The following is a 22,541-nucleotide window of genomic DNA, read 5'->3' on the forward strand; positions in this document are numbered from 1 at the left end:
AATAGCCAGAAAGACACACACAATAACCACAAAAAGACAAACAATCTATCAAAAAAATACACAAAATTACCAAATAAAGACGTACACCACCACAAAAAGACACACAATAACCACAGAGACAAAAAACAACCATAAAGAGAGAAAAAATGGCTACAAAAAGACAGAAAATTACCTAAAAGAGACTCAAAATGGTCACAAAAATCCACAAAACAAATACAAAAACGACCACAAAGGCAGGCAAAATGACTGCAAGGACAAAAAAAAACACAAACAAAAAAAAATACCACAAAGAGAAAGAAAATTACCACAAATACATATAAAATTACCACAAATAGACAAAAAAATTCGCAAAAACATGCAAAACTATCAAACACCGATGTAAACCACAAAAAGACACATAATGACCACAAAGAGACACAAAACAACCATAAAGAGACACAAAATGAAAAAGAAGAGACACAAAATGACCCCCATGTCATCCTTTCCATCCATCACAAAGCCCTGAAAACTAAATAATTAACTTATTGATCACACAGTTATCAATACTTGAAGATAAATCAATAACGTAGAGGGCAGTGAGTGATGAATTCAGTAAGACAGAGCTGAACATCATGTCAGATTTCTCTCTCAGTTGTCCTTCAGTCTTGCCGTCGTCTCCGACAGGTTTTTATTCTCGTCCTCCCACTCAGCCTGAGATCATCTGTTTCATGTTTCTGCTCGTCTGTTTCACTGCAGTGTCACAACAACATCCAGACACTTCAAAACCCCAAACCTGACTGCAGCATTAAAAGCATGTTATCTTTAACAAGCAGGAATCGCCAAAATGACAACACTCAACAGCCAGAAACTGTAAAAGCAGGACGGTCCTTGAACTACTCATCTGTGACATGCAGCTCCACCGGCAAATTTAACCAAATCTACGCTCAAAATTCAGGTATTTCATAAAATCCTTTTATCATTTCAAAAATTGTCAAAAATAAACCGTTCCCTCACACAAGATTCTGTAAAAAGCAAAAATTCTGTGCTCCTTGGTGCAACTGAAAAGCCATGACTGGATAAGCTGTGAACAACAGACACTTGACAAAAAATTAAAAACTTTTACATTGAACTGCGTTGAACTGCAGGATGTGTTTACACCCAGCAGGAAATGTGACAGGAAAAATGTTTAGAAACTCTATTTTCTGAATGTTTGCAAACATTTCTAGTTGAAACTTTTCGAATGTGACGATCATTCTCCTTCTTTGTGGATGTTCTGTTTCCACAGAGGTGCAGAACTTTGAATTGTAGTGAAAAATGTACCACAGTGAGTAAAAAAGTGTCAGGAGCCAAAAACACCTGAGTGTTAAAAGTGTTGAAGCAGCTACAGACTCGACTTTCTGAAGGTTTGCAAACAATTTTTTATTTAAAATTTCTCAAACGTGATGATTTTATGAGACTAATTCAGGCTTTTCTTTGTCAAATCAGCTTGTTAGCTGAAGATTTTGGACTTTGGGGTTTAATTGTGGACACATTTGACAGTTTTATGTTATTTTATAGACAAAACAACTGAAAATCAGCATTTGTTACAGCCACAACTTTGAGGTTTGTAGTCCATAGTTATGGAATTATACTTTTGGAATTACATATTACTACACAAAGAATATTCCTGAGTTATCTCTCCTTCTAGTCGTGGTTGTTCTGTTTCCATAAAGGCGCAGGACTTTATATTACAGCGAAAAATGAGCCCACAGTGACAGGAGCAAAGAAAATGCCAAGAAACTCTATTTTGTGAACGTTTACAAATATTTTCTAGATAAAGCTTCTCGAATGTGATGATTTTATGAGACAAATCAAGGTTTTTCTTTGTCAACTTAGCTTATAAACTAAAGATTTGGAACTCTGGAGCTGTATTGTGGACCAATTTTCCTGATTTTACATCATTTTAAAGACAAAAATAAGAAGAATAAGCAGTTATTGCAGCCCTGACATTAACATTTGCAGAGTGGATTTATGGCATTATAATTCTTACTGTGTGTCTTACTGCACAGAAGACATTTTTGAGTTTTCTCTATTTCTAGTCATGGTTGTGCTGTTTCCATAGAGGAGCAGGACTTTATATTGGAGTGAAAATGAACTCACAGTGTGTAAAGATGTGACAAGAGCAAAATAAATGCTCTAAAAATACTTGGTTGCAGCTACAGACTGATTTTATTTCAGATTTCATCCATTTTCCAGGTAAAGCTTCTCAAAAGTGATGATTTTATGAGATTAATTCACTTTTGGGTGCTATTGTGGACATATTTTATATCATTTTATAGGCAAAACAATTAATTGATCAATGAAAACAGGCTTTTTTTTTGCAGTCCTTACCTTAACATCTATAGTCATTATAAATGTCATATTGCATTAAGGATATTTTTTAGTCTTCTCTCCCTCTGGTCATGGTTGTTCTGTTTTTATAGAGGTTCAGGGCTTTATACTGCAGTGAAAATGAGTCCACAGCGACAAAAAACATCACAGAAGCCAAAAACGTCTATGAGTTCAAGGCCTGTTGGAGTGGTGGGTCTTTCTGTTTTTACATTTTCTGGCTCTGTAATGATTTTTTGGTGCTTTTTTTTTTTTAAAGGACAACATGACTTTCACGGGGATTAAAGGCAGATATGAGTGTCAGGTGTAAATGTAGTCTGACTAAAAATGAGACACTCAGATTTTGTGTTTATAGGAGCAGAAGCTATTGAGAAAAAAAGTTAAAAAGGAGCGATGGGACATGGATCTGAAACCCAGACTGGCGCTCGTCTGTAAATGGCGTTACATAAAGAAAGAGAGTCTTGAAGTGAATGAAGGGAGGTGAGCAGAGAGGAAGAGGAGGGCAGATGGAGGAAGAACAACACTGGAGGTCTGTTGCTCGTCTGCTCACAGCTACATTTAGACTTCAGGCGTTTAGCCAATGTGACTGTTCAACATGAGTGGGTTCAAACACACACGTACATTGATAGTTGTATCTTTGTGAGGATCCCCACTGTCTTAAGACATTCCTGAACACAAAAACACAACCTAAAATGACAGAAACGGCCTTACAAAGCAGATATTATCATCATTCCAAGCTAAAATTTGTCCAACAACATGAAAACTTGTCAATCTATTGTTAAAACACACACAAAAATTTATCAAATTAAGTTTCTTGTAGCCAACAGTTACTAGGTTAATGTAATTTACAGTATTTACACCTTACTACAAAGAGTACAAGGCTTCAGACTGGCAAAAAAATGACTGCAAAGAGGCACAAAAAACTACAAAAAGAAACAAAACAACTACAAATAGATGTACACAATTAGAAACTGATGCAGAACAACCACAAAGAGATAAAGAAACACAAAATGACTAACGCAAACAGACACAAAATAACCACCGACAGAAACAACAACAAAAAGATAACCACGACACACTATGACTAAAAATAGACAAAAATTGTTACAAAACAACCACAAAGAGACACAAGTGACTACAAAGAGACACAAAACAAGTAAAAGAGACACAAACAATCACAAAGAAACACAAATTTACCACAAAAGGACACAAACATTTACAAACATGCAAAATGACAGAAAAAGAGAGAAAAAAACAACCACAGACACAAAAAATTACTAATAAACACAAAATGACTAACACAAAGAGACACAAAAGAACCACAAAGAGACAACTATAAAAAAAGTACAAACAACAACTAAAAGATGAACACAATTACACAATGGCACAGAAGGACAAAAATTACACAAAAACAATTACAAAGAAACACAAAAGGACCACAGACACACAACTAAAAAGAAACTTAAAATGACCACAAAGACACACAAACTAACTACCAAGAGCCACAAAACACAGAAAGAGACACAAAATGACCACAAAAGGACACAAACATTTACAAAGAAATACAAAATGACTGAAAAAGAGACAGAAAACAACAACTAGGAGATGCAAAAAATAACAAGGAAACACAGAATGACCACAAATGGGCATAAAACAACCACAAAGAGACATACACAACAAAAAAGAAACATGAAATGACTACAAAGACACACAAAACAACCACAAAGGGACACAAAAAGTCACAAAAACAAACACAAACCAACTACAAAGCGATGCAAAAAATTACAAAGAAACACAAAACGACTAACGCAAAAAGACACAAAACAGCCACAATGAGACAATTACAAAAGAGCACAAACAACAAAAAGATCAACACAATTACAAAATGGTGCAGAACAACTAAAAATGGACAAAAACAATTACAAAGAAACACAAAACGACCACAGACACACACAACTAAAAAGAAACTTAAAATGACAACAAAGACACACAAACCAACTACCAAGAGCCACAAAACAGGTAAAAGAGACACAAAATGACCACAAAAGGATACAAACATTTACAAAGAAATACAAAAAGACTGAAAAAGGGACAGAAAACAACCACAAAGAGACACAAAATAACCACTAACGTAAACAAAAAGACAAAAACAACCAAAAAGAGACAAACAGTTACAAATGAATGCAAAACGACTGCGAAGACACAAAATAATCACAAAGAGATGCAAAATAAATATGAGATGCACATCAGCTACAAACAGATGCAAAATTACCGAAAAAAAAATCACAAAACACAAAAAAAGGCCTCTTTCCAATGTCTGAGCACATTGCGTTATGATCTTTCCACCTATGAAGTTGAGTCTGCAGATACACAGCATCCTTATAACAGAGTAAAGTTCTGTAAAACAAAACTGTGATCGCTGCTGATTGTTGTTTCAAGTGTTTATAACTGATTTCACTCAAACAGCTGGTTGAAGGTCTGTTTCAAACCGGTCCTCACGAAGACAGAATAAATTCTGACTAAGCTAACAGAAAGCAAAGGTTGGTTAGCAGGAGGAGGATCGTCTGGAGGAGCAGTCGCACTGTTTAATCAACACCTGTTACCCTCAAACACACTCTGAACACACTCATTATGTGGGGGAAAAGTAACAGGTGCCATGATGCTGATTTCATTGAATACTGGTGAAGATGGTGAAAGCCAGCAGTGATCGGGACAGCTAAATCTGAAGGTCCCATATGCTGAAATTCCATTTTTACAGCGTTTAGTGTGCCTTAAAAAGTTGAAGGTGCAAAATAAAAGCGGTGAGAACATGAAGCCCACTCAACTAGTCCTTCATTTAATTAGATGGCTCTCACTGCTTCCAAATAAACCAATCACAATAAGCAGCTGCCTCACAGTCCACCAGGTTTATTTACTTTCTACAACTGCTTCTGCTAAACTCTAAAGTATCTAAACTACAAGCAAAACTGCTGTTGGCCGCAAGAGTGAACACAAGAATCTTTATGCACTCCCAGCATCTGAAGAACTATACAACCAGTGGTTAATTACTGATGGCAATGACTCCACAGCAATTGGGAAATCTTTAGTGTTAGCATGTTGCAGGGCTCATCTAGTTAGCGTTAGTTTTGATGGTATGCCCACCAATCAGAGCTCTGTGGAAACTTTCATTTGAAACAATAACAACAAGGACTTGGGTGAGTTACTGTTTTTTCATGTCTCCTGTTAAGCTTCAGTTCAATCTAAACTCAGCTGCTGTTTCCATTAATTAGCTTCTCTCCTGCTCTCTGTGCTCACATATCCTGCATTATAATACAGCTGAATTCCCAATAAAACTCTTCTCATTTACACATTTTTCTATTTGTGTTGTCAGACAGTAGAAAGAGTATGAAATAGTGACTAAAACACAACTTATTAAGACTGCATGTTAACCAGCGGTCACTTCCAGACCATTGCTCTGTAGCTAAAACACTTCTTTCATAACAGCAACATTAGCTGACAAACTCATCAAACACACGAGCAAAAAACAAGAACTGTGCTGTAAATACATCCACATTTCAACGTAAAACGATCACTGATAAAGACAGTCAGAAATGACAGGAAGTCCTGGTTTCACTCCCTCAAACACCGGAGCAGTGAGAGTCTTCTTCCTGAAGGGGGCGGGGACAGCAGCAACTCAGCTGCATTTAACGCTACAGGCACTGAAACAGCCCATTTAGAACTTAAACTAGGAGTTATACAGTAATGGTATTTTGCGCTGAAAAATTTAACAACTCACTCTGAATACATAAGAAACAAAAAAAAAAACTTAAAAGAAACACAATATGGGACATTTAACAGTGAAAATGGAACTAACCCTGAATGTGAAGCTCTCTATTTAGTGGTCGATCTATTTTGAGTGTTTTGGTCTTTTCTTCAGTTTCGCTGATGCAAGGATGTAGAAATATTCAAGCTTCCCTCCATACTTCCAATAAAGACAGATTAAAGTGGTCACACCTGTCCTGCATCTCACCTTGTCCAGGGAGAACATGGCGAACACCGGTCCATCGTGGGCCTTCACCGTTTTCAGTAGCAGAGGTTCTTTCCAGATGTAAACGTCTCCAGTCGCAGCTCCAGAAAACACCAGCGCCTCACTGCGACCGTAACACACCGACATCATGGTCTCCGGCCGGCCGACGCTCCTGAACGCACCACGCCTGAACGTCAGGCCGCCACCTGGTGGACAGAGAGGGAAGTAGGAAATAAGGTGGACATGTCACAATAGCTGTTACTGTTACTTAGGAACAAATCCGTTGAATTCAGACAGATAAACTCGATCTTTCTTGGGTTTCTAAAGTAGAATCTAATGGTACGTGTCCACAGGATCTGTTTTTCTCTCATGGAAACATGCCATATCTGAATATTGCCCGCTTGGTGGGCATGTTACTTGTGGGCCATTAGCTGGTCACATTCAGTCCGATAGAAACGTCAGACCAACACGGCAACTCGGTCACAAACTTTCTCTTTTATAATGAAAAGAGCTCAGCAAATAGTATTTCTGAAAGCATTTGGGGCAAGAAATAAGGTGTGCAGTTGCTGAATCTGTCCTTCTTTTAGTTCGACTAGTTTAGACGTTAAACAAAAGTTTCACCATGCATCAGAACTCTGATCAACGCACCGAAATTGCAAGTAGAAATGAAACTACTTCATGCCAGGTAGCTGCAGGCAGCTCCGGGTTGTAGCTACACAAAAACTCGTTTACAGTAGTATTGACCAATATATCGTACTTTTATTGGAATCGTGATATGATCATGTGCAACAAACACATTGCAAAAGACTGCCCTTAAACACAGTCAATAAGAAACATACTTTTATTTGCATTCAGCATGAGAATATTTGACCAGTCTGTTGGCGTTCTGGATGCATGGACCATTGACTGTCCTGCAACCAAGCAACCATGACCATGTTAATTATGCACAATTTTAATGATAGTAACTTTACTTATATAGCGTTCTGACTCTTGTCATTTATTGAAAAATGTTAGTGTCCCCCTGGTGGTGTTTCTGCATTATTGCACATTTCATAAAAGACGACTAGTGTTCATGTCTGTTAAGTGCTTCACCACAGAGTTCATTGTCTGAGCCTTGCAGTGGAACAGTCAGTAAGCATGACTGCTATGTGTTTAAGTTGTCTGAAGACATTAAGAGCGTGCTAATGACGCTAATGCTAACCGCGAGACTAACCACTAGCATGTCATTACTTAAGCTGCTAAGGCTAGTTAGTTTGCTGTGGAGCCTCATTTGTGATGTGTATGTGTATTTGCATCTCTGTTACTGTGTTCATGTTAGGTTTGATTTGCTGCAAGCACATTTTTCCTGTGAAGGTGGTGTGTTTGTTTTGTTGACACTGTAAAATTATCATTGTTACCTGATCTAAAACCTGTGGGGATGAGAATGTAAAGAATGTTTACATATTTATTTGTGACATGTACCCTTTTATGTGTGTTGCAGTTTTACAAATGTTATGAAGGACAAAGAAGACTCAGTAAACACAACTCAACTTCAGTCAAGCAATGTAACAAGATAAACAATTAAACCAAGTCAAGACGTGTTTTTATTTTTAACTTTTAGCTTTCATACAATTTAACCAGGTGAGCTATAGAAAAATTTACCCCCTGTGCAGTTGTCATTAACAGAGAAATTAGCTATAAAGACCAAAACTGTTTTTTATACCAGGCTGTAAACACATTTATTTTGCTGTAAAGTTGGACATTTTAACATGAAGGTCTATGAGTTCTAATTCACTTTTGAAGCCTGCCTCTAGTGGACATTCAAGGAAGTGCACATTTTTCGCAATTCATTTTGAAGGCTTGGCAGTAGCTGCTTGGTCAAGATGCTCTTATTTTTAATTTTTAAAGACAACTTGAATCTCATTAAAATGTTTCCTGATCAAATAAAGTTTAAATAAAAACACTACCCCATTAAATGTTGCAGAATTAGCTTATAGCGAGTTAGTTTTGAAGAGAACATCTGCATAGATTGTCAGTCATCCAGGTCGAGGTAATCTTAGAAGCTTCAGTAAAACAAAACACAACTTTGTAGAACCTAAAAGAGAAGTCCAATTGCCTTGTACTGAAGCTCCTCGATTATAAGGAGAGTCTTTTTGTCTATAATTTTGAAGTAGAAATAAGAACATTTATTCATGAACAGCAACACATAAGAATAAAAGCCGTAAATATGTACTTTATTGATGTGTCCAGATTTGACTGAGTTACGACTCAGAGAAGGTGTGCAAATCTTGACACAAATTGCAGCAATCAGGCAGACTACCATAAATAACTGCTGTTTTTCTTTCAGTAGCAACTCTTACGTCAAACTAAAGGTCTAAATGTCACAACATTTCCCAAATGTTACAGACAGGATTCAGTAGATTTAAACATTATTTCTTTTGGGACTGCAGCTGTTGTAGCAGCAAAAGGTCAGTAAAGGACAAAATGATGGCGAGAAAGTACCACAAACTAAATTCATCCTGTAGTTTTACCTGCATGCTGCCAGAACTTGATGTGTTTGATTCCCACAGTGACCAGTTTGTCCATCAGCAGCGGGTTACACTTCACCACAAAGATCTTCTCCTTGTGACCCCTGAAAGAGGAGACACAGTCAGAGTATCTGCAGGGAAAACACGTGAAACAACAAATAACGACAGTATTTTCATATGAAAGAAGGTAAATTTTAAATGCTACTCTCTGAAATTGTATGCACCATATTCATGCATTAACCTCTGAACCCCAAAACCCTTATCTTTAAAAAAAAAATCACCAAATGACTATTTATCAAAGCAAGAAAATGTTAAAAAAAAAAAAAAAAAAACAGAAAGAATTGTTGAATTTTGAACATTTTTAAGGTTCCTAATCATGTGTAATGTGCGGTTCTGTCAGGAAAATGAAAAAAAAAGATATTTCATTAAATTCACTTTACCCAGAAACTGCTTGGGGTTAAAGTGTGAATTAATGTTGTAGCTGGTCAAGTTGGAGCTAATTTTAACTGCTGTATATGCAGCCAGGTGGCAGAATCTCATATATCATAGATGATATATTTTGTATTATTAATCTGTAGAAAAACTAAAGCTTTCAAATAAATGCTGTGGACTAAAAAGAACAATATTTCATTCTGAGCAGACACAGAGATGAAGTATAAAGCAGCAGAACATGGCATTGAAGTTTAAATTTCTTTAAACTGAATAAAATATGACGTTGTACTTGTAACCTATGAGTTTTGGTAGCAGTTACAGCATTAGCAGCAGTTAAATTGGGATCTGAAACATGATGAAGTTCTGTGGTTGCAGGGTGGCTGTTATATTGGATGCTTTTGAAAACAAAAAGTCAGCTTTGTTAAATAGGTAACACTGAATAACCACAGTACAAAAGGTTAATTAAAAAGCAGTGAGAGAAGGTAAAGGTTAGCCAAAAAAATCCAGAATGGTAATAAAAACATGGGGAACAAAGTGAAGCAAGAAACCAACTCATTTTGTTTCTGAATAGCTAATTTGTCTGTGATATTCCCCAAAAGATTTTGGATAAACATCAGTAATCAGTAGTAAAAGCAACAGTTTTCCAGTTTTTACAGCACTGTGGCAGTAGTATTAGTTGTAGTTTTTACAGTACCGGGCAGTAGCCAGCTTCTCTCCTCTCTTCCAGTCCCAGACGACGATTGAATGTCTGTCATCGATCCCTACGGAAACTAAACTCTTCCCGTCCGCTGTGAGAAAACACAGAGAATATATATATATATATATATATATATATATATATATATATATATATATATATATATATATATATATATATATATATATAAAATATATATATATATATATAGTTGTCAGGAGGTTTTACGGTTCCACATTAAATATATTTTACAAATCTAAATTATTAATCAATTTGGGTGGTTCTCACCAAGTAACAAGGTGACAACATTCGCAAAGACTAACTTAGCTTGTTAAGTTAGCAAAGAAATAGTTAATAAAGTGAGCTGGGTGCTGCTGATAACAGTAACCTGACCATACGGTGTGAATTTTTTAAGAAAAAGAAGTCTGAATTGTCTGATTTTAGCTTCTTAAATATGTATAATTTATGATTTCATAAATTTTACAAGGTTTACCCAGTTACAGGCTAACTTAGCTTGTTTAGGCTAACAGAAATAGCTAATAATGTTAGCTGGATCTCGCTAATAACGCTAGGCTACCAATTTTATGTTTCAGTGTCACTTAAAAAAAAAAAGTCTAAAATCTCTGATTCCAGCTTCTTATTTGTGAATACTTTCTGATTTAACAAAGTTCACATAGGCTAACTTAACTATTTTAAGGTAATGCAGAATTAGCTAATAATGTAAGCTGTGTGCTACTGGTAGCATTAGCAGGCTACCAAGATTACCGTTCAGTGTTGCTTTAAAAGAAATAAAAATTAAATTTAGTAAAACGTCTACATTCTCTGATTCCAGCTTCTTAAATGTAATTTTTGGCTTTGAAAATTCATAAAGTTAATATAATAAGGTTTACAAAAGCTAACCTAGCTTGTTAAGGCTAACTTATCTTGTTTAGGCTAACGTGGAAGGATCTCATAATGTGAGCTGGGTGGTGCTACAAAGTCATCACTTTATTGTTGTTTTGTAATGCATGAAGCTATATTCATGTTTGTTGCAATGTGTAATTCTTATTCTTTTTTTTTACATTCAGCCTATTTATTTTTTGCATTTGCATATTTATATCAGGGAGCTGCCGCTGAAATGCTTTCCCTCCTTAAAAAAAAAATAGTTTTTTATATATAGGCACAATATTTAACAAAAAAAACCTGTATTATCGCTCCATCCCAAGATCTACCAAATAAAACAGCTGTTGCTGAAATACAGTCATTTCATTGGTTTATTTGTTGTGGTGTTGAGAATTTCAGTTGGTACCAACTATTGAATTTCTGGTACTGAACAGTGAATTTTATGGTTGGTTGGTTTGGTACCTGAGAAGTCCAGAGCACAAACTCCTCTCTGATGAAACCCCTTCAGCAAAGACAGACATTTTAGAGTCTGGATGTCCCACACATGGATGGCAGGATCCCTCCCAATCTGCAAACATAACACATCAGCTGCTTCCAAAGCATGCAGATAAAGACATTTTTGTAGCTTCTGATCTGATGTTTAGAGCTGTTTCAGTGTTGTTCCCCTCTGTGCTTTGGGAAACACAACTAAAAACCAGTCAGTTATGTTTTAGCATTTCATTAATCTGTGGAGTTTACTGCGCGACAGACGTTTGTTCACAGATTTTAGCCTCTAAGGCAGCAACATAAGCTCCATATATGAACTCATTAGTGCACATTTACAGCCTGACAACAAGAAAAAAAAAGAAATTACAGCAATGAATCGCTTGGGAGCAAGAGGGAGGCAAAACTCAGTAAGTGGTGGAGGAAGCGCTCAGATTCAGAAAGTGGCAACACCAAAATATAAAAGTACTCAATTCAATTCAATTTTATTTATATAGCGCCAATTACAGTCAAATTGTCTCGAGACGCTTTACAGAACCCATATGCCTGACCCCCAGAGCAAGCCAAAAGGCGACTCCACTACAAGTAAAAGCCGCGCAGTGAAAATGTCCTTGAAATACGTCTTCAATCAGAGAATGTCCCCTGTCAAAGCTGTACAATATTACTGGGTGATTCCAACCACATGGATTCAAGTGGAGGCAAAATTGTAGTACTGCATGCAATCTATAAGATAAGAAAAGATAATCCTTTATTAATCCTAATACGAGGAAAATTTCCAGTGTTAAAGCAGCAAAGATAATACTGGGAACATCTGTGAGGCAATAATCATGAAATATTCAGAATATTGATGATACTGTTAAAATTCTTCTACATGTAGAGCATCTTGGTATCACCAGAATCCACTGACTGTGGAAAATAATGATATTACATAAGGTTGTTCTATAAGCAGAAAAAGATTGATATCACACAGATCTTTCCACGAGGCGAAAACACTGATGTGACACAGATTCTTCTACAGTGTAAAAAGTAAAGTATTCGACTCTGTTGGTGTTTTTTTTTCCCTTGTATTGCTTTTGAACATTAAATAACGGTCAAAATAGTTTGGTTTTACAGTGGAAATAGGCTGTCCTCCAGGATTTTCCAATACTTTGCTGCATTCATTTTGCCCTCTAATTTTACAAGCCTTCCAGGAAGTCTTCCCAAGAAACATCCCACATCAAGATGCTGCCACCACCGTGCTTCATATCATGATGCTGCCACCACCATGCTTCACATCATGATGCTGCCACCACCATGCTTCATATCATGATGTTGCCACCACCATATTTTACATCATAATACTGCCACCACCATGCTACACATCATAATACTGCCACCACCATGCTTCACATCATGATGCTGCCACCACCATGCTTCATATCATGATGTTGCCACTACCATATTTTACATCATAATACTGCCACCACCATGCTACACATCATAATACTGCCACCACCATGCTTCACATCATGATGCTGTCACCACTATGCTTCATGGTGGGAATGGTGTGATTGTGATGATGTACAGTATTTGATGTCTCTCAAACAAAGTGTCTTGTCTGACGGCCAATAAGGTCCATTTTGGTCTAATTAAACCAAACAACTTGATTTCAGTCTCTCACATGTCTTCTGGTGAATTCTGGTCAAGATTTAATACGACATTTTTTAACAGTGTAGTTATCTTTGCAATGTCTTGTAAATTTTTGACTGATGATGGATTTAACAGGACTCCAAAAGGTATTCATTGACTTGGAAATTTTCCTTTATCAATTCCTTGACTTATGCCTTTAAAAAATCTTTTCAAAGAGTTGTTAGGGGTGTTTTCTTCATCTTCCTGGTGTAATTGTAACCAGAAGTAATGATTCATCAGTGAGTGGACCTTCAAGATACAGGCATCTTTATACCACAATCACTGAGACACATTTACTGCATTCAGATTATCTCCATTTCACTAACTACGTGACTCCTATCAGCAACTGGGTGCATCCATGTTGAATTAGGTGAGTCACTTTAAAGAGGGTGAATATTTATTAAATCACTTATTTAGCACCTTATATTGTTAATTATTTACCTAACTTTGTTTAAATCGGTTTTCATTTTGGTATGAAAGAATCTTTTTTGTTTGTAAATGCTTGACAAAAAAGCCAAATTAAATTGATCATGATTCAAAGATAAAAAGCAACTAAAGAAGAAAACTTGTAAGTGGGGTGAATACTTAAAATACTGCACCATGTAGATGAGTTAAGGGTTGAGTGTGGGGAACCATTCAGGGATCACCATGATTATTGCTAAGGTAATTTCAGTCTAAAAGGTCTGGATGCAGTGTGTTTGTGTGTCACCTGTCCGGTAGCAGCATAGTCCTTCAGCGGGTGGATGCTGAGGCTCAGGATGTCGTCATCATGTCCGAGGTAGAAACGCTGACTGTGCAGCTGCCGGTTGTAGACGACGCCGACCGCCGCCACGTGGTACAAAACCTCCCCACCCTGAGTGTAGAACAGGTTGTTCCTGCAGTCGTACCCACGGTACCTGAACAAACAGCGCTTTAATGTTAACATCACAACCATGTTAACATCATTTTACTGTTTTTCATTGTTTATTGTGTTCAGCTACAATGCAGATCAACCCTGATATGCATCTACTTGTGTTTTTGTGAATTCCAAGCATCTTTTTTACAAGTGTTTTGAGAAATTTTGTTTGTTTATTGCAGATTTGCATTTAATTACATTAATTTTGCATCTGTCATTTTACATGTTTAATTTTTTTTTTTTTTAGGAATTTTGCATTTGTTTATTGCAAATTTCCATATTCTTGTATTCTTTTTGCATCTATCTGTCATGGTACATGTTTTTAGAGAATTTTGCAACTGTTTGTCAGCAATTACTATTTTCTTGCATACATTTTACATTCCTCTATGTCATTTTTACATGTTTTTTTTGGAAGATTTTTTGCATTTGTTTGTCGGTGATTTCCATTGCACATGTTTTTGGAGAAATTTTGCAGCTGATTTGTGCTTTCTCAAATTAATTTTGCACCTCTCTGTGTCATTGGACATTGTTTTGAGGTAATTTTACACCTGTTTGAAGCTATTTTGTGTTATTCTTGTATTCATTTTGCATCTCTCTGCATCATTTTGCATGCTTTTGAGGAATATTTAGTTTGTAGGCAATTCACATTTTCTCATATATATTGTATTAATTAATTATAGTATTAATATATATAGTATTAATTAGTATTAATTTTAATTCTCATTTTACATGTTTTCTAAAGAAGTTTGTATTTGTTTACTGCACACTTCATTTTCCATGTTTTTGAGGTAATTTTGCATCTGTTTCAAGCTGATTTGTGTTACTCTTCCATTAATTTTGCAACTCTCTGTCTGGTTTTTGAAAAATTTGTGTGTAATTGTGGCCGAATTCAGTCTTTCTGTCATTTTACAAACAAAATGTTATATCTATTTGTTAGCAATTTGCATTTCCTTGTATTTATTTTGCATTGTTCACATCTTTTTGAGGCAATTTTGCATCTGTTTGTTTCTCTTGTATTAATTTTGCATCCCTCTGTATCACTTTACATGTCCTTCGTGTTATCTTGCACCTGTTTGTTGAAGATTTGCGTTTTGATATATTATTTTTGCGCCTCTCTGCGTCATTTTACGTCTTTGAAGTAACTTTGCATCTGTCTTGCCGATTTGTGTTGCTCTTGTACTGTTTTGTGTCCCTCTGTGCATTTTACATGTCCTTTTAAGTAACTTTGTGTCTGTTTGTGCTCATTTTTGCTTGTCATTGGCCACTGTTTTCGACAACCTGTCTTTTACTAACATATCCATATAAAAAAGTGCAAGTTGTCTTGAGCACAGCTTTAATCTGGAGCTGTACTTTTTTTTTTTTATCAGTCAGACAGGATTCAGTTTAGACTTGTTTAAAGTGTTCTTAGATTGTTACCGGGTCTGAGCTGCTGAAATGTGACCAATCTGTAGGTAATATGGAGCCACATGGACATAAATCTGATGATCGGCTGAGTTACCCGTGAACAAACTGCAGTCGGAGACCTTGATCTGGTCCTTTCTGCCTCTTCAGAGATCCGACCTGCTGCTTCTTCTCCCGGCTCTGCTGTCGTAGCTGAGGAAGGTCCTCCTTGTACACCTGTACACACAGGTAAACACTGATGATGATGATGGTGACATATGCAGCATTTATTTTAGATACCAGAGCGACTTACACTTTCCAAAGATAACATGTGATGTGTGGATTAGTGTTCATGGTTGACTGAATAAACAATGGACTCCTTTTATAGAAGAGCACAACTATCACACTGGTAGAAACACCAGCAAACCAGTACAAACCAAACAATCGTGTACTTTGTCATTGAGTTCTGTAATTTTGTGTCTCTTTATGGTAATTTTGTGTCTTTGTGGTCATTCTGTGTCTTTTTGTGGTTGTTTTGTGTCTTTGTAGTCATTTTCTTTCTATTTGCGGCCATTTTTCTTGTCTTGGTAGTAATTTAGTTTCTCTTCATAGTAGTTCTGTGTGTCTTTGTGGTCATTTTGTTTCTTTGTGATAATTTAATGTATCTTTGCGGCTATTTTGTGGGTTTTTGTGGTCATTCTACATGTCCCTGTGCTCACTTTATTTCTCTTCATGGTCATTTTATATCTTTCATGGTCATTTTGTGTCTCTTTATGGCAATTTTCCTTCTATTTATTGTCATTTTATTTCTATTTGTGGTCATTTTGTTTCCTTTTATAGGTATTTTATTTCTCTCTATGATCTTTGTGTGTCTTTCTGTGGCAATTGTTTGTCAAATCTTCATTGTCTTGGTCATGTGGCAATTTTTTCTCTTTTAATCATCATTTTGTTTGTTTTTATGGTCATCTTGTCTCTTCAACATCATTTTGTGTCACTGTCATCGTTTTTAAGTCTGTTCTTTGTGTCCCTTTGTAGTCCTTCTATGTCTCTTTATGGTGGTTTTGTGTCTCTTTGCAACATTTTGCGTCTTTCTGTGGTCATTTTTTGTCAGATCTTTTGTGTCTTGGTCTTTGTGGCAATTTTGCATCGTTTTGTGACCATTCTGTGTCCCTTTGGTGTCACTTTGCTTGTTTTTATGGTCACTTTGTCTCTTTCTGCAGTCAATTTGTGTCTCTTTGTCTACATTGTGTATCTCTTTGTGGTAATTTGTTTATTTGATGGTCATTTTGTTTGTCTTTGTGGCCATTTTGATCTCTTTTGTCTCTGTGGGGATTTTGTGTCCTTTTGTGGTCGTTTTGCATCTTTTTTATGATCATGTCGTCTCTCTTCGTTGTCATTTTGTATCTTTTTGTGGTCATTTCGTGCCTTTTTATAGTCATTTTGTGTCTTTTGTGGTGGTTTTGCATCTCTTTGCAGCCGTTACGCATCTCATAGACAGCAAGCATGTTCAGTAATCCATTTATGTCGACTTTTTCTGATGTCTGTTGCAAATACCAATACCAAAATGTAAACAAAATTTCTGCCAGTTGCATAACTGAGTGAATCCATGGCAACATGCTGCCTCCTGTTAGCACCTCTTCCTTCTTACATCCTAAAACTGAAATCTCTCACAGCTTGTTTACTCCAAAACACAAGCAGAACAAATAATTATAATATGAGCAAGCAGCAAAATAAATTGATGCCATCTGCTGTCCGCACATTCCTTCGCTGCTGTGTATTGATTGGAGGCTGACAGCGAACGCTCTCCACAGTGTTTGCAGCCTCGCCAGAGATACGCCTGCTCATTTTTCATGCAAATTATTCTGCTGAGGTTGAGTCGGCGTGTTTTCAGAGTCTCACAGGGAGCGACTCGACTCCCAGGAGGTTCGGGACTGGCAGCGCTCCACTTTCACTCTGCTGCTTCGCAAAAAACGGAATATTTCTGGAACGTCATGGTGGCTCAGCGCTGGGAGTTACAGAGTGTTTAACTGTGACTGGGATCAACACCGTTTTCTCCTCTGTATGTTACATTATAAAACAAAAAAAAATCACAGAAAATATCATCTAAAAATAGATGTTTTATCCTCCCTGCAGCACTGATGGTGGGAGATTCAAACACTTCATCTCCTTCTAACCTTTAGTTTTACCGTTTGTTTTAATTTTAAGATCATATAACAGATGAAGGAAGCAGCTCTGCACCTCTGTGCCAATGAAGTAAATGTTTAAACATAAACATATTGAACAGGTTCACCAGTTTGTAATTTTGTGTTTCCTTGTGGTAATTTTGTCTCTCTTTGTGATCATTTTGCATCTTTCTGTGGTGATTCTGGGTCGCTTTACAGTCTTTTTGTGTATATTTGTAGTCATTCTGAATATCTTTATTGTCATATTGCATCTCTGTGTTTTTTGTGTTAATTTTGCAGCTTTTTGTGATCATTTTGTGTTTCTTTATGATCCTTTTGTGTCTCTGTGGTCATTTTGCATCTCTTTGTGGTCATTTTGGGTCACTTTACAGTCATTTTGTGTCTCTTTGTGGTAATTCTGATGTCTTTATTGTCATTTTGTGTCACTGTACGGTAATTTTATGGTAATTTTGTGTGTCTTTGTGGCAGTTTTGCATCTTTTTGAGGTCATTTTGTGTTACTTTATAGTCATTTTGAGTTCTTGTGGTTATTTTGGTCTGTGTGGTCATTTTGTGCATTTTAAGGTGGATTTATAGTTTGCGTGGTTCTCCATGTATTGCTCACTGAAGGATTATGGGAATAATCCTGAGTGTAGGTTGAACCAGAGGCAGTAAAAATGCTGCAGAATGACAAACAGTGTGTTGTTTGTGACAACAAGACTCGGTGACTTCTGTCTTTTCTGCAGCAAGAGGCAAAAGCAAATAGTTTAGAGGGAAAAATGTCAGAAAATTACAAAGCACTTGCCAGAATGTGTAGTTACCTACGCAGATACACTTCCCTACATAATCACCATAATCCTTTTATAGACATCAACTCTTTCCTAGAAGAAGTGTTTCCTGAAAATCTCAGAATTTTTTAAAGTATTTTGTTAATTTTGTCAGTTTTGCATCTTACGTTGGTCTTACTTTGTTGCATGGAAATCCATCAAATAGTTGATATTTTAGTGTTGACCAGAACTAGACAGAGTAAAAGAAGGAGGAAATGAAAAGTTTGGAGATGAATGAAAGATGAAGAAATAAAGACAAAACGCCAGGATATAAGAAGGTGGAAGGAAATTCAATAAGAGTTAAAAGTGGAAAAATGGAGGCAGGAAGCGAACAGGAATGAAAGAGTAAATGCAGATGAGGAGGCTGTGTGAGGAAACAATAAGTCAGCGATAAGTGTAAACATTCCTCTCCGTCTGAGCTCTATCTACAAACAGCAAATTGTGGCGTTCGCCGGCCGAGAGCCAGGCAGCGGCTGGAAACCGAGATAAGGCGTGTTTCGTTGTTGCCATGGCAACAGAGCCCTGTGAGGCTGATGGGAATAAGAACAAGAAACATCTGCAGTGGAAACATCCAGCCGCTGCACGCTCCAGGGTTCGCTGCCGTGGAAACACCCAGTAAACCTGCCTGCCGGTCGTAGTTGATCTGAGTCTCCTGCTCGATGTCGGAGTCGAGCTCTGGGACATCGGACACATCGCTGTCCGACTCTTCGCTGTTGGAGTCGCCGTGACCATCTGACGAGGAAACAAACAACTGACTTATTCAGTGTGGTGGTAAAAACAAACATGAACAATCCCATTAAAAGTTAGTCGTGGAGTTCCACAGGGTTTTATACTGGGACTGACACTTTTCACCTTGGACATGCTTTAATGCACATTACTGTATTTAAATCAGCAAAAAATATTGTTGCTTTATAGATATTTGCATTTTTTGAAAGAAAAAAAAACTCGACATTAAGGATTGAAAGTGGTAAATAACATCAAAACCCTAATGTTTTTTGTAAACATTTGGTTGTAAAATTACACTATTTTTACAGTACTTAAATTATTATTTTTAATTATGAATATTAAGGATTGAAAGTAGATAGATTTTTTTTAAACTATACATATTTTCTAAATCTAACAGAATCACAGGAAAAAAGTATTATCTTACATTTAAAATTTTTAAAAAAGGCCAAATCTGTAAATAATGTCAAAAATCAGTATTTTTAATAATAGTAAATTGTTCTTTTACAATGCGTCTGTAAAATTACACTATTTTCACATTATTTGAATTAACAAAAAAAAAACATCATCATATTACAGATATTTCCCACTAAGTAAAGTCAAAATATGTGCATCAATTATTGAAAAATGGCAAATAATGGTTTTGCTGTGATTTTACAGATTTCCTCCATTTAAAATGACAGAAAATATCAAGTAAAATCATTATGTTCACTGTAAAAAAAGCAATCAATAAATAAATTATTTATTGTATTTGTCACTTTTTGGAAAAAAAAGTATATTAAGGATTAAAAAAATGTAAATAATTACTCCACCAAAGTGCATAATGAAGTTATGTGACGATCGACGTTGGTTTTGTCTGTCATCTATCTGTTAGCAACATTACTCAAAAACGGGCAAACGGATTTGGATGAAATTTTCAGGGGAGGTCAGAAATGACACAAGGACCAAGTGATTAGATTATGGCAGTGATGCGTCTTATAGTCTGGATTCATGGATTTGTGAAAGATTTCTGTATCATTGCGAGATAACTATGACAACAAGTGAACACTATGTCAGCTGCCTGCACCAATTTTTTCTGCACCAAGGCTTTTTTTTAAAAATTTTTTTTACAGTGTATAGTTAACTATGGATGGCATTTCCTTTGTTATCATTGATTTTTCCTACCACATAAAGCACCTTCTTTTACCTGTACAGTTTTAGCAACATCAGGTGATTGTAACAATCTATTTCCTACTTGTGTTTCTTCAGACTTCGTGTTTGTTCCCACCTTGTACGTTGACGTCCAGACCCCCGTTCATCACCGACTCTGGCAGGAACCTCCACTGGAACAGGGCGTGGTCGGCGCCGCCCGTCGTCAGAACCCACTGCAGGTCATGTGACCAGCGGACGTTGGTCACATGGGCCGAGTGTCCTATGTACTTCTTGAACTTGGCTCCTTGGAGAGAAGACGACACTTAGACCCATAACAGAGAAAGGAGAAGACAAAACCGTGAAGAGGAAGCAGCAGAGACCTTTCCTGATGCAGGGGAACCGGTACAGTTTGACCAGACCCAGGTCGTCCCCGGTAACCAGCACGGCGGAGGCGTGGTTGGCGTCCACGGCGTTGATCTCGGTCAGGTCGCAGTATTTAGGCCAGATGCCGCTGACCTCGGAGCCCAGGACGCTGCTCCAGGATGCCCAGCGCTGACCTTTGACCTCCTCCTTACTGACCACCGGCTTCCCCACTGAAGGAAGTAAAATAAAAACACTCAGCTTTTAAATCCGGTAATCTGCTGCTGATGGAAACGATAACGAACTGCAGCTCTGCAGATGTTTATCAGTAATAATCACTTCTATCAGACAGAAGCAGCAGGAGGAAAATGTGGATGTGCAGATTTTAATCTTGACTCGGAGCTGGAAGTTTTGTGTGTCTGTGTTTTAGTGTTGTGCCAGGAGTGTGTGTCGTCTTTTCTCTGACAGAAACACTAAAGAAACTTTATGAATATATTCATGAATCCGAGGAGACATTTACAACCTGGAACACCGTGCAAAAGAGGAAGAAAGAATCGGTTTGTGGTGCTTTTGTGTTTCTTTGTGGACATTCTGTGTATTTTTGTGGTTATTTTATGTCTCTTAGGGTTTGTTTTCAGTCTTTTTGAGGTTGTTTTGTTGGTCATTTTGTGTTTCTGTTGTTGTCTTTTTGTGTCTGTTTGTGGTCATTTGCTGTGTCTCTGTGGCAGTTTTGTGTCTTTGTGGTTACTTTGTGTATCTGGACTGTATTCAGTGCTTTTGTGGCTGTTATGCGTCTTTTTTCGGGGCATTTTTTGTGTCATTAATCATTTTGTGAATTTTTGTTGTCTTTTTGTGTCCGTTTGTTGTCGTGTTGTTTCTGTTTGTTTCATTTGTTTGTGTGGTCATTCTGTGTCTCGTGGTCATTTTGGGTCTTTTTGCAGTTGTTTTGTGTCTCTTTGTGATCATATTCAGTCTTTTTATGGCTGTTTAGTGTCTTTTTTTTGTAATTTTGTGTCTCTTTCGTCATTTTGTGTTCTTTGTTGCCTTTTTGTGTCTGTGGTCATTTTGTTTCTGTTTGTGGTCATTTGCTGTGTCTTTGTGGTTGTTTTGTGTGTTTGTGGTCATTTTGTGTCTGTTTGTGATGATTGTGTGTCTGGTTGGTTTTATTTTGTGTCTGATTGTGGTTATATTGCGTCTCTTCAAGGTCATTTTTTGTGGCATTGTATGTATTTTCTTTCTTTTTCTGGTCTTTTTGTATCTTTTTGCAATAGTTTTGTGTCTGTGGTTATTTTGTGCTTCTTTGTGGTCATTTCGTATCTATTTTGTCATTTCCTGTTTATATTGAAACATTAAGATTTTACTTTGCCAAATTTCAGACTTTGTTCTGACTCACTTCTGATTTTTGACATTATTTTGATAATCTCAGACATATTTTTCAGTTTCTGTGTAATCAAGGTGACTTCAATAAAGATTGTTGTCTAGTAATTCGGAAAAATGTGTCTTGATTGTGATGAATTTGTTAAAACCTGACTGTGGAGACTCACTGGGCATTCTGTAGAAGAGACGTTCTCCGGCTCCGTCGTTGGTCTGAAGGATTTTACTGTCCAGAGACCAGTCAAGATGAGTGATGAAACTGGAGGATTTACTGCATTCTCCCACCTGTAGCCGGTAGCACAGAGAATTAAAACCTTATATACATGTGCAGTGAATGTCATGCAACATGGCTCCATCTCCACCAACGGAAAAAAAATTAAACCCAGTTAAACTGCAATATTTTGAACACTTTTGCATATTAATGTATGAAAAATATATTAACTTACCTAATAAATGCAAAAAAACAAACAAAACTAGGCCAGAATTGTATGTATTGCTCAGATTAAAAGTATGTATTTTTTTCCAATAGAATATGTGAAGAAGAAAAAATATGCAGTTTTGCATTGATACTAGCTTAAAAAAATGCATTATTTTGCACCTGTTCATCATTTTTTGAATGTTACAGTATTTGCACTGGTTATTAATGTGTTTTCCTGGCACCTTTACTGC

General features: G+C 36.7%; 1 protein-coding gene across 6 annotated transcripts in view; it reads right to left on the reverse strand.

The window, feature by feature from the left end:
• LOC111572928 (echinoderm microtubule-associated protein-like 6) overlaps positions 1–22,541 on the reverse strand; it is a 128,421-nt gene that overhangs the window by 47,824 nt on the left and 58,056 nt on the right. For all 6 annotated transcript variants that reach the window (XR_008604388.1, XM_055018672.1, XM_055018670.1 and 3 more), the window contains 10 exons: positions 22,043–22,157; positions 20,519–20,731; positions 20,275–20,442; positions 18,910–19,016; positions 15,415–15,533; positions 13,731–13,917; positions 11,333–11,438; positions 9,986–10,079; positions 8,863–8,963; positions 6,356–6,558 (listed from right to left, as the gene is read on the reverse strand). Coding sequence is in view for 5 of the 6 variants with exons in the window: in XM_055018672.1 (XP_054874647.1) it covers positions 6,356–6,558; positions 8,863–8,963; positions 9,986–10,079; positions 11,333–11,438; positions 13,731–13,917; positions 15,415–15,533; positions 18,910–19,016; positions 20,275–20,442; positions 20,519–20,731; positions 22,043–22,157 (1,413 nt within the window). In the remaining variant the exon portion in view is untranslated. The remainder of the gene's footprint in view (positions 1–6,355; positions 6,559–8,862; positions 8,964–9,985; positions 10,080–11,332; positions 11,439–13,730; positions 13,918–15,414; positions 15,534–18,909; positions 19,017–20,274; positions 20,443–20,518; positions 20,732–22,042; positions 22,158–22,541) is intronic.

The sequence above is a fragment of the Amphiprion ocellaris genome, chromosome 16 (assembly GCF_022539595.1).
Source record: "Amphiprion ocellaris isolate individual 3 ecotype Okinawa chromosome 16, ASM2253959v1, whole genome shotgun sequence".
Lineage (NCBI taxonomy): Eukaryota > Metazoa > Chordata > Actinopteri > Pomacentridae > Amphiprion > Amphiprion ocellaris.